This window comes from Mya arenaria, chromosome 16 (assembly GCF_026914265.1).
Source record: "Mya arenaria isolate MELC-2E11 chromosome 16, ASM2691426v1".
NCBI classification, from domain to species: Eukaryota; Metazoa; Mollusca; class Bivalvia; order Myida; family Myidae; genus Mya; species Mya arenaria.
The window spans coordinates 48,030,277-48,051,469 of NC_069137.1; the positions used below are offsets into that span (position 1 = coordinate 48,030,277).

Consider the following 21,193-nt stretch of genomic DNA (forward strand, 5'->3'; position numbering starts at 1 on the left):
CACAAGTACCGACTATCACAACTGACATTATCACAGCGTATATAAATGATAACAGCTATACAACAACCTGAAAATGACATGAACGGTGCTTAACACATATATTGAGTGCACCTTAAGTCTTGAGTGTACCGAAAATTGCTAATGCCCTTTGTAAAAGCAGAACAGGGGCCGTATTCAATAAGTATCTTAGTGAATATTTTCATCTTAGTGAAAATTTTGTAATTTTTGACAAGAATTATTTTAAATACCCTCTACTTTTCAACATATTTATTCATATGCATATACTGTTAAGACCATTTTCTTGCTTATTTCCATATTTTTGGTGAATAAACATTGTCCATTTTCTAAAAAACCAAATTAGAAAAAATGACAATTTTTCACTTAGATAAAAAATGTTTCTAAGATGCTTATTGAATACGGCCCCTGACAACTAAATATGAGACAATTGCATCGTACAATAGCTTATGCGTTAGTGCAACAGCGTTTGTGAATCAATAATTCAACGAAAACTACAGTGACAAGCCCAGTGGTCGAACATTTGAAAATATTTACACCTCAACTTCCATTCCTTAAATGAACTACCTTTCGGGAATTGCGTTCATCAATCGATGAACGCAACATCTTCGGATATGTTCGGATCGCAGTTCATTGCATAACAATTTACATAAAAAATATTTATCTTGTTATTGTTTGTATTGTGTCAGAAGGACCCGTAAAGTATAAATCAACATTTTAGAAAGTGTTAATTTTTTAAATTTTAAATGTATAGTTGCCATAACTAGTTGAATTTTACGTTTAAAAGTGATTTCAAGTGGTTGATCTTTTCCCGCGATATTGTGACGTCATTTGAAAAAATGCTTTCGGTTACAGTCGGGTCGTTCTATTTACAGAATGGGTAGGAAAGGGTTACTGAAAGTTTTTTTTAAATGAAATTAAGTATTTGTTTAACAATTATTGAATGAAATAATGAACTATTAGTGTAAATATATGGAATGAATTGCGGGTTTGATGTCATTATCGGGATATGAACGCAATTGGGCTGGTCAAAGTACGCGTGGAATCCTTCGGACTCCACACACTTTGACCAGCCCAATTGCGTTCATACCCCGATAATGACATCAACCCCGCAATTCATTCCTTAAATAAACCCTGTTTAGAGACAAAAAGCATTGGCCCAAACGACAATGAACTACAGATAAAAACACCACATGCACAAATACAAACAGACCAACCACGCATCAAAATAGCTTTACCCAAAAATGATAGAATTACCGCCTTGGAACGCCCAGGGACACACAAAATCAATGGAACACGATTATACTTGGAGCTTAAACTAGTATGTATGGCCATAACCTCACACTTGTCCCAACTTTTATCAAAAATTACAAAATTAAAAAAAATATAAGCCTCATCAGAGCCAGTATCAACTTGAAAACAATGAAGAATAAAGGAAAAATAACATATACACTTATAAAGTACTTTCAAGTACTCAAGGACCGGATAAAAACACCACCTGCAAACGAATGAATCAAGCCGGAGCAACAGTGCTAGCTCTTAAAAGGTACGATCAAGTCATTCAAAATTAGTTCTTATTCAAAGGTGGTTCAGCAAATTGTATCGGATCCAGAATAGGCGCGGTTGAATACTGGCTAACGTTCTAAACTTATTGTTATTTAATCAATTTAAATGAGTCATGTATACAAACATAAATGATCTAACTAACGTTCAGCTGCGTCTTTGATGACGTCAACAGGCACGTAGCTGCGTATCCCACGGTAACAAGTACTTGTAGCACAACGCTGGTCGTAACGCCGATATTCCAAGAGTATTTGAGGCCACCTGTATACAAATAAAGAGTTGTGCTTGTAAAATAAGCTTACATGTGGTAATGGTCAACATTTTGTGCAAGAGTATTACAGCAGTTACTGAAAAAACGACGTGTATACATTTGCAAGTTTGATGCAGATTGTACTGAATTGTGTGGTCCATTATTCAAGAGTGTTAGTTTCGAACTATCTCGCGCAATTATAGCCATATATACCGACCCATGTTCATCATCACAAAATTTGTTAACAATATAGATTAAATTACGGTGAATCCCGGTAGCTTAACTAAAGAAACCCTTGTTAAGGTTAAGGCCGTTCAGACACTAAACGAGAGACACACGACTTCACAATACTTAATGTACATAAGAATATCTTAAGTAGTACACGTGTGGTTGACCACCATGGAATGGTCACCGAAACAGATGTTCATTGGGTTTAAACTAATTTATGATCACTCAACCTCACACGTATTCTAATATATAGTCGAACCCTGTTGGCTCGAACTCCGAGGGACCGGCGGAAATAATTCGAGCCATCCAGTTACAGCCAACGAGGAAATCGAGCCAAGCGAGTTCGATCCAACGGGGTTCGAATTTATCTTCAAAAATGTGTATGTACGGCACACATGACGAAAAACGACCTTGGAATAAAACATGTATAATTAGTAATGTTACAAGCTGTTTACTGACACACATACGCACGCACGCACGCACGCACGCACGCACGCACGCACGCACGCACGCACGCACGCACACACACACACACACACACACATATATATATAACGTACCGGTTACTACCAGGATAACTGAGCTTGGACCAATAAGAGTGGCACTCAATATGATCATCTGATACACTAGGAAAATGATGGACACACGGGGGTTCAACTTTGAGACTGAAAACATAAATGGGTTAAGCTGAAAGCCAGCGACTAAGCTTTTTTTAATAATTTCTCATATCTATATCTCAACTTATTACGCATGATTATTATCCTCAGAAATGAAATCGTATGGTACACATAATGTGTAACCTGGAAATATTATTTTAAAGCTAATTTGTCAGTAATTTAGTTTAAAACAACAACTCAATACGTTGTTTTATTTCATATCATAAAATGCACATGTGACATATTGCATTTAAATCTTTTCAAAAAACATTAGTTTAAACTTATTTATATTGCAACGATTGTGAAAAACAACATTATAATAATCTCTTTCGTTGGCATGATCAAACGCGAGAGTGTGATCTTGTGTTTTGGGGGAAAACGGAGTACCCGGAAGACACCCACTTGTGACCACAACCCAAACTTACATAAGCCCGAGAATCGGGAAGCGTGTGCAAAAACCATTGCCATAATCGGACAACCTAAAATATAACACAAAAATATGCTTGGCCATAATGTTTCAATCGCTCGATCTGACTCACTGATGCTCCATTCCTTGATTAGAAGCATCAGGTTTGCTAATGTGGACGCAACCCAGCGACGCCTCTGTTTGAAGAACTCGTCGAAGTCTTCCGGACAATGCGTACTGTTCTCTGAAGCGGCGCAATATTCAATCCGCCAGCCACTTTGGACCTAAATTGGACATATTCCTAATAGCGTTATGGGTAATGACAGTAATTATTGGTTACAGTTTGGGGCCAATCCAAATATTTTTTTGGATTCTAATTTTATTGCCCGTGAACAGAATTAAAAAAAAGAAATATTCACCTATGGTCATATACGAAATTTCACATATTGCACTGTATATACGTTAACTTCAATTCTTATACCTCACTTCTATAGAACATATATTGAAAACGCTAGGGCAATATTTTTGACTATCACCCCGCACTATCACCCTTTGCCGCACTGTTACCCTCTGACGTCATTAAATTAAAAATGCCTCGGTCGACAGTATTTACCTCATATTGACAATATGCACTGTCACCCTCAAGGCAGTCAATATTTATATACTGTATACCTCACTATGTCTTAACTCACCAGAAGGGTACAAAACCATCTGTCTTCCCCCATATCTTTGGTGAGGAAGTCGAATGCGTGTTCCACATTCGTTGCATACTGAGGAAGGATATCCCTGATAGCTCGGCATCTGTACACACTGAAACATCCTGGTGAACAGAGAACTGACCCAATAACATGTTCCGCCGCCTGAAAAATAGTGTTAGATGATGAAGAAAATTTGTAAGTTCGTGTCAAAATAAACAAAATACTTCTTATCATCACGGCCAGCGTAGGTAAGATAATACAGTATGTCACAAAATAGTAGGCTGAATTTCCATATGAAACAATATTAAAGTGAAAACGCAAATTTTGCAAAATGATTTTTGAGAAATCGACTAGCTAGAAATAGGCTACATATGAAAAACAGCACACCAAAGTTTAACGAGTGTCTTTAGAAATCAGTTGCTTATTGCGTTTTAAAACAATTGGAACCACATGAGTTGGCGTTTCCGACGGAGAAATGATAAGCTCTTGTAAGCACTATTTGACTTTGTATGTACGCACAGGTGCAAAAGGGGATTGAACTCGTGCTATTCCGTTTAGTGTTGTATGATATATAAGGTTTGGTGACATGCGACCCCGAACTCATGTGAAACCTGCATTGTGTTCAGATTTCGATTTCGATTAAGCCTTTCGAGATGCTTTGACATTCTTAAAATACTATATTTCATAATTATTTGATGATAGACCGTTGTTAGGAGTGACCTGTCTAAAGCTGAAAACAATGCAGGTTTGGCATATATTTTATGTCACATGTCATTAAATCATATTGGTCATTCGGCACTACATAATTTAGCTTGAGTTCAATCCCTTCGTACCGGTGTTTGTACGGGCATATGTAGGATTCTCAGCCTTTTAACCCAGCAATTAGTGGTACTAAGAAAAATTTGATACCAGACATGACAACCGCTCCCAAGGGTGTATTGTTTGCCCTACACGTGAAATATAATTACCTTCTGAAACCAGTGACCGATCGCGTACTCGAAAACTTGGTACCACACTAGTGGACCGCTCCCAAGGGGATGGGTTCTGGCACACACCGCTCCGACTGTGTTATCTCGGGTCATGAGGTCAAGAAGGGCTTCAACAGAGTCAGGTGTGAACCGCACGTCTGCATCAGTTGTGAGGACAAAACAGTCTTCTTCCGATGCTTTACAAAAGTAAAGCATTACCATGACAATTGACAGAAAACAGTGATTATACTTAAAAGAATATACAAATTATAAATTAAATATGATAGTGTTTGTATTATTGGTGTATAAGCTATTCCCATATCATATGTGTTTCACCATTTCTATTTTATAAGCTGGTTTGAATCACTCTCGAATCCTCTGTCTGGGTAAAAATCAGAAATTATTTCATTTTTAGAGGCCAAAGAAACATTCCCCTAGTGGGGTTCAAACCCATACACTCTTGGGTGAAAGACGGACACCTTAACTTAACCATTTGACCACTTTCACCCTCACGCTTACCATTTTCGTCTTGTTTAAGGAGAAAGTCGAGCACATATGACATGTACATCACCTGACTCCACCTTTTCTTGTTCTTGACCTTGAAAAAAATCGAAGATTAAAGTAAAGATATTTTATCTGCTTCTGAATGTAATGTCACATAGAACCTTTCGGCTTTCACCCCTTAAAATGTAGCGATACGAGATAAGCATAATGGCTAAATAGTAACTACAGGGGTAAGTAACTAAACTATATGATAAACAATAAGTAACTAAACTATATGATAAACAATAAGTAACTAAACTATATGATAAACAATGAGTAACTAAACTATATGATAAACAATGAGTAACTAAACTATATGATAAACAATAAGTAACTAAACTATATGATAAACAATAAGTAACTAAACTATATGATAAACAATAAGTAACCAAACTATATGATAAACAATAAGTAACTAAACTATATGATAAACAATAAGTAACCAAACTATATGATAAACAATAAGTAACCAAACTATATGATAAACAATAAGTAACCAAACTATATGATAAACAATAAGTAACTAAACTATATGATAAACAATGAGTAACTAAACTATATGATAAACAATGAGTAACTAAACTATATGATAAACAATAAGTAACTAAACTATATGATAAACAATAAGTAACTAAACTATATGATAAACAATAAGTAACCAAACTATATGATAAACAATAAGTAACTAAACTATATGATAAACAATAAGTAACCAAACTATATGATAAACAATAAGTAACCAAACTATATGATAAACAATAAGTAACCAAACTATATGATAAACAATAAGTAACTAAACTATATGATAAACAATAAGTAACTAAACTATATGATAAACAATAAGTAACCAAACTATATGATAAACAATAAGTAACCAAACTATATGGTAAATAATAAGTAACTAAACTATATGATAAACAATAAGTAACTAAACTATATGATAAACAATGTATCAGTCATCATTTTTTCGAAAAGTTCTTATATTGATACATATGTATTGCTATAGAGACAATATGGACATGCATTCTAGAATGACAGTAGAAAACCGTCATAGCTACTTTCCTATTGGCCAAATATATCTATAGAAAAAGAATGTTGTTCAATGTCAAATGTTTACATATGTTAACATGAAGGATTAACTGTGTTTTTTCAAATGTCTAAACATTATATCCTTGCCTCATGTACCTTTGAACTTTAAGAGATGAAAACATTGACTTCTTCCAAAGTGAAGGCTATTTCGGATATATTTTTAAGTCGAACAATGTATTTTAAGTAGGCTATTTATCCCATGAGTCATATGATCACTCTTTTAATTGGCTTAAAATGTAGGTTATGTTTTGAATTGATGGTCATCGTAGTCTCCATTTATTCAAAAATAGCTTAAAAATTAGTCAAATATGTCTTTTATTACACAGAAATGTATAGGAAAGTTTAATGGTTGAGTGTAACTTTTAGACTAAGAAGCATTCAAGACAATACACAACATTAACAACGATATCAGCAAATGGAACGTAATTGGGTATGTATGAATTTGCCACTAACAATTTATGAACACCACTACATTATTTAGCACCAAACACTTTTCCTCTTACAGCATATTTGTAACAATATACTGAATATGATTATACTAAAAATTATATATTTAAGTAAAGATTACTGCATACTATAATCAAAGCTTAACAAACAAAACATTAACCTTTAGATTATCTTTAAGGTGGATTCGGAACACCATTCCTTTCCCGCTGTCTGCAGCTTTTAGTTTCCATGAAAATGAGATTCCGTACGGGGTGGCGTTTTTGGTACTGAATTCTGCTTCTACACCTACAATCGACAAGGTTTAAATCAAAGCACGTTACATGTCGTCACCTTAGTGCAATAACTCAATAACTGCATATAGATATAGAAGCAGATATTGAGTTATTGCACTAAGGTGACGATGTGTAAAGTGTCTATAGCACAATCTTTTACTAACTAATTCATTGAGTTTTATATAATACCATTGGGACTATTCTGTCCGATGTTTTGAAACCAATGCTTATCTAATAATGCTAATCACCATATGAATCTGGTCTTGAAGAAGATGCTGGTACACTATTGAACAGGTCAGAGACAAGACATTTTTAACCGATGCTACTCAGGTAGTATGTCTGGAGAATATTACACTATTTACGTCGACAATCTAGAGATAACGGTGGTGTCGAAGATCATATACTGCTAATGTTTATACACTATTATACAATTTTTACGCCGTTTAAATGACGAGATTTACCGTCGGGGGAAAATATGTGCATTTAAACGCAAATACCCACGGGTGTAAATTTAAAAAAAAAGTCTGGATGTAGGGTAACTTTGACCACGTTTGTAGTTCATATAATACAAACGCAAAAAAAAATCCCCAGGGGATTATTTTAATTTTTTCATGGTTTTACAGTACATAATTGACAAAACTAATCATTGGAAGGAAGTTGTTATAAAACATCTCTATTTATTGTATTTATTTATTTTTATGAAATTTATCGGCAGACTGTTCCTACAAAGGACTGAAATGTTTGCAATACAATGTTTATGCACACGTTTGGCTACTCATGTATCCGGTATGCGGTCTAGTACAATATATGCAACTACCTATTGTCTGGAGACGATACTGCTTGAACCACTGCTGCTAATATTAGGCTTCTACAATAGTGTACTGCTTATTCACCGAGGCTACTCATGTACCAGATCTACATTCCAGTACAATGTTCAATCAACGTTGTTACTTCTCTTCTGATGTTCACACGTTGAAATCAGCAACAGAAATGAAAAATGCTTCTGGTTCGCGCATTTTATACCCCGGGGACCACGAGGAATTAATTTATCCATTTCAATTCGGAATATCCCATTCCAATCACAGTTATTGACTCTGCGGAGCGAGAGGTCACCTTAATAACACAACGATATTAGCCAAAGGCCATCTTTTTGTATTTAAATGAGTTCCGTTTACCAAAATATTACTATCTGCTTCAAAACCTTGCATTAATTCTTATTAAGTCACAGCTCTCCATCTTATATTCGGCTAACAAACGTTGAGGCTAAATACAATTAATTGAACAACAAACTTGTAGCAATCACGGTATTAATTCGTTCCATAAAAAAACAATATTGATCACAGTACTACATTAAGCTATTCGGCCATGTATTAAGCATACATTTGGAAAAACATTCAGATTTTCAAATGTGCAAAACATATTAATACTGATATAAGAATCAAGGTTACCTATTGCAATATTAGTAGATCAATACACTGACAATTTACACTCCACATTTTCATTTATAGCTACTGCGCTTGTTCCTGTAGTTCGCATTGTATTAATATTAAAAAGAACCACTAACCTAGCACTGTTTCAGCAAGTGAAACCAGCTGTAGTACAAACTCCGTTGGGTTTCTGTCCTTCACAGCTCCGTCAAAGAAAACGTGGGCCTCAAAGTGCCGGTTGCCTTTTGCTTGTGCGAGATTAAGTCCTTGTATAGACTCCAGAAGCTGTTTCATCTCATAATCAGCCTGCATATTTAGGTGTAAAAGAGCAGCTTGAATATTTAGGTGAATAAGGCAGTACGCATATTAAGGTGTAAAAGAGAAACCTGGATAGTTCGGTGTAAAACGGCAGCCTGGATATTTATGTGTAAAAGTGTAACCTGGATACTTAGGTGTGAATAAACAGGCTGAATAAAATGAATGTGTAAACGAGTATCCTGAATATTTAGGTGTAAAAGAGCAACGTGCAAACTACGGTGTGAAAGAGTAACCTTGATATTTGAGTGTAAAATAACAGCCTGCATAATAAGATGTAACAAAACAACCTGATTATTTAGGTGTAAAAGTAATAATTCGGATTTAAACTTCTTTATCTGTTCATATAATTCGGTGTTACTTACATATCTTAAATATCAAGAACATGTCATACATGCAATAATCTTTGTAGGCTACTGGGTTTGTCATTGCAGTTTTAAATGTTTTATTAGTATGATTTTGTAAATTGAATGAGCCATCTCAACCAAACCGGAATAGCTGTTTTTACACTTATGATGTGTTTTTTTTCTTTGCTAGCAATGGATCTCTCTCCGGAAATGTATTCAAGCATTAGAGGAATGGCTGATAAACTTTGTCCAACAGAAGAACAAAAACAATAATGGTTAATTGAGTTACAATATTTAAGAATTTCAACATTTCAAATGAGAACCAATCGAAGAGTGGACGGTGATATCTACAGTAACTTCGTTAATTGACGTCAATAAAACCCTTTTCGCTCTCATCTTCGAAATGAAGGTCAATTTAAATGCGATTTATTAACTACTTTCATGTCATTACCTCTCTGCACATTGTTGTACAAATAAAAATCTTTGACTGCTTTGCCTTTTCAGTGGGGTTTTGATGGCCTTCGTCGTGGTATTCATTCTTTCTGACCAGCATCAACCATTGCTCCAGTAAGGCAGAATTGTACATGGGTGTCCAAAATAGCTGCAATAATAAAAATACTTGGAAGATTTCGTATCAAGGTATACTGTTATGATACTGGGGCACGATTCGTTAAAGGTGTTAGGCGTAAGTTGAACTCATTTTATTGTCATGTTTTTGTTATTGAATTTCAATCAGTTTTTAAGTTGAACACAAAGTTGAGAATATGGAAACTAGTCTGTGATGTTTCTACGGATTTAAGGTTTTCTAAGTTCTACTATGATCCTGTTCTGATTAAAGGTTTGTGTTCTATAAGCATATAATTATGTCAATCGCTGTCTAAAAAGGTTAAAAAATGTAGAAACACTTAGTATGTCACGTATAGTGTAATGTACATGAAATAGCCAAAATTATGGAAGCACTGAATTGTTCATCAGTGTACAGCACAGCTGCAACAATTTAAGTATGGATGTAGCAATTAAGATACTAAATATGTAAGAGAAAATATTATAGCAAGCCACAAGTGTACATCCATGTTATGATAGTGGCCTAATTCATTTTCGAAATATAACCCATATCTTAATCAAAATCTCACTAAAAATGCATTCGCTAATTAAAACTCTCAGGTAAACTAAACTAGATCAAAAGGTTGACAGTATGTCACACACACACAAAACAGTAATACGGCTATACCTGGTCTTCTTTCAACATCACAACCGACTGCGACCTAAAGATGAGATATCCAGTGGATAATATTTGAGCAGCAACCAGTAACACCAAGGCAACGATTGCAAATGTCCTTTCCGTTGTATCTAAGGCACACTGACTAGCTGTGGTAATATCAGTATCAAATATGATTTTTTTACAAGCCATAAAATTTAGATGAAGGTGTTCTCTTCCTTTCAATATCTGAGAAAACACATGTGTTTAATTTATTTTAATTTAATTTAAATAAAAAGGACCAAAAACATTTGTAAACTTACATCTAATTGCATGTTGTAATGGCTATCTGTCCACATGTAACGTTCAGGAATAACATAATACTGAAATACTCGCCTGATGCAATGACTATCTTATCACATAGTACATTTGGGAAAAGCAGAGCAAACGCCATCGGTGAACTGACAAAGGCCAACGGTATGGAAAATCCGAATTTCTGCATACAGGTTGTACATGCTATGTAAGCTGTGAAATACCCTATAAAACAAATATACAAACGTTAAATACCATGTACAACAAATATGCAACCGCGAAATACCCTGTAAAACAAACACATAAATTAATAGTTGCTACACCCACTACCGGGATTATTGAAATTATTGATGAGCGCAAAGCGTGAGTTACGTATATTTAGAACGGTGACCAATTGTAACATGCTACGTAGCGTGAGTATATTTTAATAGCGTTGTAATTTACCCGCTAGCTACTTTTTGCATGGTAGTTAATGTAGAAAAGAAAAAAAGAGATCACTCTCCAATACGGTACCACACAAATTATACATAAAGCTTCCTATTTATTCAAACTACATATAAACACAATGCAAAGAAACAAATTTTCATGTAATCTGAAATAAGACTCTGCCTTCATGGGCTCTCGCTGGAAAGTACTAAGTCACTTCCCGCATTTGTATCTAATTACAACGAGTTACACTTGGTTCATTTAATACTGGTCAACTGTTAAATATCCACGAGGTTTCAATACATTGAACAAAATTGTACTATTTGGGAGACATGGTGAAATTAAATGTGTTTGCAAACAATCAAAGGGCGTAATTACACTACGATTTAATCCATAAATTATGAGCCTTGCTACATATGAGAATAACTGTCACCGGTAATCTTGTCACAGCCTTGTCATAGACTTCGTATTTTTGTCCTTGATATCATTTGCATATCTTAAAATGTTTTCGGGTTAGAGGCAATGTTAACGTTTTGAAAGACAAAAATACCAAGTCTATGACAAGGCTGTGACAAGAAAAACAAAGATTAATGAAACATCTTACAGCATCTATCTTCAACAGATTCAACGCAGTGCAGCAATATCGTCAAGACTTATTCTCTCGTTTTTACAAACATGTTTAAAACAATGCCAAAGTCATAAGTACATACTATTGAGCATTAGCAGGCTGAGAAACGTAAAAGAACACATATCTTATAAACGTTATTGCACATGAAAAGTCTGAATTGAGACTTTAAAGTATAGATATAATTAATCTTCTAAATTGATAAAGGCTTAATTTCGTAAACAATGCGTAAGAAAACAGTTCATTCAGACAATAGTATTAAGATGCACGAAATAGACAGTTTAATGATTTCGTTTTAGTGTACTGTTATAAAAAAACTGCAGAACTATTTCGTCTCTTTTAGTTTAGATTTTTATGTAAACATTCTTTACAGAAACGGCCGATTTATCGATGACGAAAACTACCGAACGCAGTAGGGCCACTCTCTGATATAGTGTTCGTGTCAAGCATTCACGCGCCCAATATGATTTGTGAAACGAAAGTAACTGCTTCAATTGCATTAACGTCTTTTTTAAGGCTGATAGTTGGGGCGCTTTTGAAATAAAGTAGTCCTTTATATACACACATGTAGTTTGAATAGGACTCGGCCGAGCTTCGCTCGGTTTTGAGCCGGTATAATACATAATTGTTGTTATACTTTAAACGATATTATGCCTAAAGGAAGTTATCGATGGGTGGTAAAATAAAAGTTTTATCTGATTGTTTATAAATAGCATATAGTACATTTTCACTTTCACCCATCGAGGGAGATTGAATTGGATATAAATAATCAACACAAATGTATGTGTAAAGAATTTACAATAGCAACAGTGGAGATCAGACTAAAAACCATGTAACATACATACCAAACAAACTTCCTATCAGATTTCCACAGAAAAAGAACCAGTAAGTTGGGCTAAGGTCGGAAAAATTTAGTTGACTCCAACCTTTCAAATAATCACTGATCCCCGAAATTCCGTCGGGAGAAGAGAATTGACACAGAAGCATAGATATGCCATATATCAGGATTGCTTTAAAGGATGACATATAGATGGTTAGCTTCCAAGATGGTCGTGTTAGGAGAGAAAATTTTGAAGGCTGAGGACAGGCCATGTTTGCATGTGGAGGTGTGTCCAGTGTCTGGATACTTGTATCATCTGGGTTTATAGCCTGCGATAAGTATAACATGTATGATATTACAAAATAGTAATATAGGTTGTACTTAAAAACATTATTCATGATTATATGTCAAATTTTTTTTTTTTTGTATTTGCAAAGATAGATATGTAGTAGGTACTTCTTGTTCACAAACATAACTATAAATGATATATGAAATAATTATTTAATAGCAAGCCCAAATCATAGTTTTTGCGCATTTTTCAAACAATGGTTGCTTACACCACTCGTGTTATGAATATCACTTGGTGACGATATTTCGCTACTCACATCTTTACCGGGCTTCAATAGGTATCTGAAATCAACACATTATTATTATTATTATTATTATTATTATTATTATTATTATTATTATTATTATTATTATTAATATTATTGTTATTATTATTACTATTATTATTAGTATTATTATTTTTATTATTATTAGTATTATTATTATTTTCATCATTATCATTACAATTATTATTATTATTTTTATTATTATTATTATTATTATTATTATTATTATTATTATTATTATTATTATCATTATTATTATTATTATTATTTTCATTATTATTATTATTATAATTATTATTATTATTATTATTATTATTATTATTATCATTATGATGATGATGATGATGATGATGATGATGATTATTATTATTATTATTATTATTATTATTATTATTATTATTATTATTATAATCAATTAGATTGCATTTATCGACTGTTGGACCATCTATAAGGTAAGACATATTATAAACCAATTAAAAGTGTTTCATTTAAGCTATAAAATTCCAGTTGGTATAATATTATATATTCTTTGTCAATTACACTCCTGTTTGTATATTTTATTCTTTAGACTGCCAACTCTTGAGAAAACTTGTATTCATCAGTTCATTAGAGAACAGAAAGTGTAAACTATGCAAGTATTGTTTCCTCTTTTGTTTCTATAATTTACAATCGAAACATTCCAAAATGTTGTTTTGTTGAGCTTAGAAATATGATATAAGCAGGGCACTGTAGTCGACAATTATGGGATGAATATGTGACACCTGAGCGCAGCTTGTTCCTAAGAATTTAAATCAAATACGCCACAGTTATTAATAACTTTGTGACAATAATAAAGGTATTGTCACGAAAGAGGCCTGGTCAAACGGAACAGTATCTGTAATAACACAAAAGCGTGTTAAATGTTAGGCTATTAGGCTTGTCCCTGTAGTCGCAGTGTATTAATATACATAAATTGACAGGGAGGAGCAATGTTTGAAAAAATGCTTCTATCGTAAAAGTACCGTTGAACTCCAGGCGTCCACGAAATTGATAAACACAACACAGCGACTAGAGCCATGATGAAATCTTCAACTTTGCTTGTATCTTTAAAACAGAGGAAACCTGAAATACATAGTTTTCAAGAGATGAAATTGAAGCTAGTTTTGCAAATTAAAACCCAACATGGTATCGATAATCGAATCGAATCGGAATGAGTATTTTGATTTACTATCGAATAATAATTGAAACTACACATTTCTAGCTCATGTGCATGTGTTCTGGTGGGTTGGAGACTGTTAAATGTCGTCCATCATATAAGTATAAATCTAGCAACTATATACAGACAGGGATTAGTTGGCAATTCATTATATCTGCGAAAAATATCGATTGTGCTACTTATAGATATAATAGTAATACCGTATTGAGTACTTGGGATATACCCATATGTACTTGTATGTATATTTAATTCAAATAACATAACAATTTGTCATTTTGTAAATTAACAACATATAGACACAGATTCAGTAGCGACATCAATTCCAGACCTATAAATTCAAAAATTATATAATGGAAATTAAATAACAAATTACATGAATACGAGTTAAAAACCGTTTTTCAAGAAATCTTATATAGGTGAAATTTAGCTGTTCTCGTCAAGGGATATGATTGCGTAGGATATTGACTCATCGGTATATATTTTCTAGCACAATAAGCTGTCCAATAACAATAGTACTGTAAACAATGATGTAGTTACTAACTATATGTAACCTAATATAGATGTAAAAGAACAAATATGTTTTCGATGTTGAATTTCTTTAAAACCTGGATCCTATGTTCTGCAATATTATATATTTGACAAGTTCCACAAGGTTTAGTATCGACGACGACATAGTATAACAAATGTCCGTTATATAGCCAGGGACACGTTTTTTTGTAAACATTTTAAAGGAAAGTATTTTAAAAACAATTACGATAAACAATGATTTGAGTTATAGAAGTAATTTGGCTAAATGAAAAAAGATACTATAGCTTGTCATGCTTGGACCATACCAGTCAATCCACAGCCTCCAATTTCAAATACAAGCGCCATAACGAATATGATCCTATCCCTTGCCAGCCCATCTCTTCCGAGTATAAAACTGATCACAAGATTGTAGATGATAGGCGCAATAAACACGCACATCATAAGGAGCACAACAACAACTGGTTTAGTGATACCGGGGATTTTGAAGATGAATAATGTAATACCAACTGATTCCAAAAGACATACCACCGTCGCCTGCAATTTAAAATGAGACAGTATGCACATAAACAGTGTCAATACGATTGGTAAGGATTGGATAGGAATTGCTGAAGCTAGAGAGCAGACGAAATTTGTCAAAGTTTGATAATAGCAGACGAAATTTGTCAAAGTTTGATAATAGCAGACAAATTTTGTCAAAGTTTGATAATAGCAGACAAATTTTGTCAAAATTTGATAATAGCAGACAAATTTTGTCAAAGTTTGATAATAGCAGACACAATTTGTCAAAGTTTGATAATAGCAGACACAATTTGTCAAAGTTTGATAATAGCAGACAAATTTTGTCAAAGTTTGATAATAGCAGACAAAAAGTTTGATAATAGCAGACAAATTTTGTCAAAGTTTGATAATAGCAGACACAATTTGTCAAAGTTTGATAATAGCAGACAAAATTTGTCAAAGTTTGAAAATAGCAGACAAATTTTGTCAAAGTTTGATAATAGCAGACAAAATTTGTCAAAGTTTGATAATAGCAGACAAATTTTGTCAAAGTTTGATAATAGCAGACACAATTTGTCAAAGTTTGATAATAGCAGACAAATTTTGTCAAAGTTTGATAATAGCAGACAAATTTTGTCAAAGTTTGATAATAGCAGACAAAATTTGTCAAAGTTTGATAATAGCAGACAAATTTTGTCAAAGTTTGATAATAGCAGACAAATTTTGTCAAAGTTTGATAATAGCAGACAAATTTTGTCAAAGTTTAATACTGTAAAGGCCTTTATAACTCCGACAATACTAGTGCGATGATCTAACACACAAGAATGATATATAACGCCAATAAACATTGTAACCCAGTGAATTAGATATTGGATAACAAATTCATAAATAAGAGAGCGAAAATAAAAGTGTGACGACACAACCGACGGTAACGATAGCGGCGGAAGCTACGTGCAAAGCTACGCAGGTGACAAAAAACACATGTACACCAAGGTCGTTTTGGTATTCAAACAAATAGTAAGCTTTATTTGACAAAGGCTCATTTTCTTTTTTTTATATATTGTCAATTATATCCTTTTAGCTTTCAACCCCTCAATAACTATAAAAATGTGAAGACGCGAACGACGAGCACGACCTCGACGGAGGACGTTTTGCTCGATTTTTGTGTGCAAAGCAACGCAGGGGACATACAAAGCCTGTACACGAAGGTTTTATTGGTATCCAAGCTACTAGTAAGCTTTTTTTACATAGGGTCCTTGGCCATGCTTGTACATTTAAGCATATGATATTCATGTTGTTATGTTTAACATAACGAGGGGCAAAAGCATACATCTTATATCTACTTATATTTCTAATGTCACGTAGAACCATAATGCTTACACCCATCGATAAATATAAGTATTAACCTACCACTGTCATAGACCTCTTCGATGGCCATGGTATATCCTTACGGAATGCTCCCCGCATGATACCTCTCATGAAATTGATTACCTGAGGTATAACTGCCATTAATTGTAGCATTATAAACATTCCCGGAGCGTGGCCGTTCTTTTCTGCATGGTACATTCGGTTTGTAATGGATATAACCGATATCTGAAATAGGCATTACTGATATAAGACATTTCAATAAAAGATATATGAAAAAGAAAAACTCATATCTGATTTGGCTATAACTTATATATGAAATGGATGCTGTATATCAAAAAGGCATGCAGTCTGGGAATAAAGGTGCATTTAATTTTACAATGTTTGATATTACGCAAGTGTGTAACAGTACTGATTTGCACATGTCAAATAAGATAAGATGTTAGCTATCCGGTAAGCTCCGCTGATTGAGCATCTGACATGCACGCAAGTGTCCGAATTTCGGTTCCTGGATCGTCCGAATATTTTTCTAAGCCATTTACCACAAGTCAGACGATTTGTGCGCTAATTGACACAAGACAACTGACCATCTCTCTGACTTGTGCATGTCATTAGTACCACGACAAATATAAAATTGAAACGACTGATCTAACAAAAATAAAAAAAAATAATGAACAAATATATAAAGCTTTATTATATACCCATCACAAGCAATACATATCGCAAAATACGGTAGTCCGTATTCAATTCTGCTGACGTCACATCATACGCGTATCATTGCGCGATGTTAAAATGACGTCGTAAAACAAAAGAGTGCGTCATTAAAATAACATTTATTATGAAAACACGTGTCTTTTAAGTGATTTAACCAGTAATGTATATAATAAAAGAGTCATAAGTACTTCGTTATGATCCGGAACGTCGTATTCGTCTCTCGTGGATTTTTGCAGATATTGTTTTTACTCGGCTTGCGCCTCGTGAAATCCGCATCTGCAAAAATCCAATCGAGTCGAATACAACCTCCCGGATCAAAACGCAGTACTAATAATCCTATTTTATTTTATGCGGTAGTCCGTATTCCATTCCAGTGTAATACGTCTTTTTTCCACTCTGCTGACGTCACGTCATAACAAGTGCCATTGCGCGATGTTATAATGAGGTCATAAAACATAATAGTGCGTCATTATAATGCCATTTGTTATGAAATCATGTGTCTTTTAAGTGGTTTAAACCAGCATATTGATATAATACACGTGTTATTAGTATTGCGTGTTTATCCGGAATGTCGTATCGTAAGTAATAGATTTTGGCAGACTGTGAGTTCTTATCGAAAAGCCCCGACCGGTTCCGTTCTGGTATTGGCTCGGGACCCGACGGAACGTGACCGTCGCCTCACCTGGGACGTAATTGGGTCACAGGTTTCTGACGTCAACACGTTTCCCCCATACCTTGCAAAGAGAAGGTAATGTCGCAGAATTCTCAGGATCCGCGCATCCGGAAGAGCCCTGACTGGTTCGGTTCTGGTGCTGGCTCGCGTCCCGCGAACGCTATCGTCGCGAGACCTGGGGCATAATTTTGGTCACCGGTTTCTGACGTCAATACGTTTCCCCCCATAACTTACAATGGGCAGTCAATGTCGCAGGTTTCTCAGGATCCGGGGGAGTCCCGACCGGTTCCGTTCTTGTAGTGGCTCGGGTCCCGACAGAACACGACCGTCGCGAGACCTGGGGCATAATTTTGGTCACCGGTTTCTGACGTCAATACGTTTCCCCCCATACCTTACAATGGGCAGTCAATGTCGCAGGTTTCTCAGGATCCGGGGGAGTCCCAACCGGTTCCGCTCTTGTAGTGGCTCGGGTCCCGACAGAACCCGACCGTCGCGAGACCTGGGACGTAATTGGGCCACCGGTTTCTGACATCAACGCGTTTCCCCCATACATTACAATAGGGATTTTATGTCGCAGAATTCTCAGGATCCGCGCATCCGGGGCAGCCGAATATGGCTATTTATCCGTATTGTATCTTGATATAATACAAGGGCCATTAGTTTTGCGTGTTTATCCGGAATGTCGTATCGTATCTAATAGATTTTGGCAGTTTGTGAGTAATAATAACCCTTTGAGATAATGACCCTTGTGTCATAAAACAGCATTTTATACTTATACATGTATTTTCCATAGTTTTACAAATCAAATTATCAAAATATTGTTCATCAAATTGTACATATCTGAAACGGATATAAATGATATCAAACACAATTAAAATGTTTTCACCGATAACACAATACTATTTAAAAGTGACACTTGTTTTATTTTAACTATAAATTTACAACATTCCATAAAAGCAACGCAATCAAAACACGCGAGGATTTCATTGATTCACGAGGTATACAACGATCAGTTGTATCTATCAAATAGACAGGTACTCCGTGGTTTTTCAGTAAGGTCAAGATATTTCAGAAGTTGACAACTTTATCTTATTATAGCAAAGCGTCTTTTGTAAACTGGGCGGCCTCGAAATATGATAATCTCAAGTGTTCTTGACATCCGACTCAAGTATGCATACAGACGAGTTCAACGTCGAATATATGAGCTCCGAGAATTAGAAGTTGGTCTTTCAGTTATAGTTTTAGTTATAAATATTTTGCATCATATAAACAACGTTATTCATAACAAGAAGTGTCAACTATCCTTAAACATTTTTTTTCCAAAATCGTTAACACTCACATATAGCTTCTTTACTAGTTGACGTACATCCGTTAATGGCACAACTTTTGGTATTGATACAGAGCAAATACATATCAGAAAGTAGATTTTTCAAAAAGAAAAAAAGTAAATGACTAATCATGCGATTTCTTTCATACCGGACGTGTGTTTCCGGTCATGTGACCAGTGCTGGAAAAACCCATCTTACATACCCCATGTAAGATGAGTCACGCGCAACAACGCGCCACTTCTTATGCCATTCCAATAAAGCGCAATCAAATATGTATGTATGCAAGACTTTTAATTAAAATTGAACAAAAATAATCGTTAAAAAACGCTATTTTTAGTTATTCAAAATTACTGCGCTCTATGGCGTAGGTAAACAACGTCGCACGCGCTTTTTGGTGCAATTGTACAAAAGTTCGTTTTCATCGTCAATTTTTCCACAAATTCATAATTTAAGGTATGCAAGAAAAAATATCAATCATGTTTTTCCGGTCCGGATCGAAAAACCCGACCCTCGGGCACGCTGCGTGACCGGTAACTCGGCAAGCCTCGTTACCGGCTTACGCGCGTGCCCTCGGGTCGGATTTTTCTATCCGTACCGGAAGCACATGATAGATACAGGCTCAAACCCATTAGCCAATATCCAACGATAATCCAATAAAATGGAGCAAGTTCAAGGCTCAACATGTATACAATGTTACAATATGAGACTGTTTTGAGATGCATTGAATGGTGCAGAAGAAAAACCATTTAGAAAGTGTACAGTGAACTTAAATGGATTAGAACTTGTTGATGTTAGCATGCTCCATACATTGTTCTATACTGTTTTATGATATTACATATATAAAAAATATTTGTTTACAAATTTAAGTGACATTTTCTTAGAACATGAACAACTGATGACAAACGTTTGTTAAAGTTTTAATTTGATTTCATTGCAATTAATTGCTTTAACGATTTACTGTGATAGCCCTCATACTACAACGAAAGAATAAGTAACCTTTTAGTTAAAAAAACGAAATTCTATAAGACAACACTCACCTTACTGAAATTAATAAATCCCAATATCAGTACAAACAAAAGCAAGGTCGAGATCCACTTGATGAGGACGGCTTTCTTGGACGGTCGATGGCGGTAGTCTTTCTTCTTCTGGTAAACATCCTTGATCTTAGATGGCATTTCCACCACCAGTTTTCGCCGTGGTTCCTCATGTCCATGGTCGGGTGTGGATGTTGCTGCTAAAAGACAACTACTACACGTATGACTTTTTTACGAGCATTTTACCACACGTTACAACAAACCAACGGAAACAACAGGGAAAAGCCCACTTGATGTGATCAAATATATAACAGTTCTGAACGTAAGGAAAAACATATCAATGTGACGAGCTTAAAGGGACTATACACCAGATTGGCACAAAAAAAGTTTTTTCAGTAACGAATCTCAGGACAATTATTTAATAAAATGTTTCACTCTTTGATATCATAATTGTAAAAAAATACCAAAATGTAAAAAATTCGAGTCGGTGACCGGGTTCGAACCGGGGTCGCCAAAATTGCAGTCCAGTGATGTATCCACTGTGCTACGAAGGTTTACCCTGTATGTTTGGAATATTAAAGATATATACCTAACTTGGTAATATTACGTGATAACATCGACTAGCCAAGCACGCATACG

At 34.8% G+C, this 21,193-nt stretch overlaps 1 protein-coding gene across 1 annotated transcript in view; it reads right to left on the reverse strand.

The window, feature by feature from the left end:
* The window catches only part of LOC128221745 (uncharacterized), a 40,394-nt gene that overhangs the window by 15,895 nt on the left and 3,306 nt on the right, over positions 1-21,193 (reverse strand). The window contains exons 3-19 of the mRNA XM_052930347.1: positions 20,558-20,754; positions 16,851-17,033; positions 15,248-15,476; positions 14,221-14,320; positions 13,163-13,235; positions 12,631-12,934; positions 10,819-10,959; positions 10,456-10,592; positions 9,676-9,825; positions 8,700-8,868; positions 7,024-7,148; positions 5,304-5,382; positions 4,785-4,981; positions 3,811-3,978; positions 3,252-3,402; positions 2,617-2,721; positions 1,724-1,839 (exon numbers count right to left, since the gene is read on the reverse strand). Coding sequence (XP_052786307.1) covers positions 1,724-1,839; positions 2,617-2,721; positions 3,252-3,402; positions 3,811-3,978; positions 4,785-4,981; positions 5,304-5,382; positions 7,024-7,148; positions 8,700-8,868; positions 9,676-9,825; positions 10,456-10,592; positions 10,819-10,959; positions 12,631-12,934; positions 13,163-13,235; positions 14,221-14,320; positions 15,248-15,476; positions 16,851-17,033; positions 20,558-20,754 — 2,624 coding nt within the window. The remainder of the gene's footprint in view (positions 1-1,723; positions 1,840-2,616; positions 2,722-3,251; positions 3,403-3,810; positions 3,979-4,784; positions 4,982-5,303; positions 5,383-7,023; positions 7,149-8,699; positions 8,869-9,675; positions 9,826-10,455; positions 10,593-10,818; positions 10,960-12,630; positions 12,935-13,162; positions 13,236-14,220; positions 14,321-15,247; positions 15,477-16,850; positions 17,034-20,557; positions 20,755-21,193) is intronic.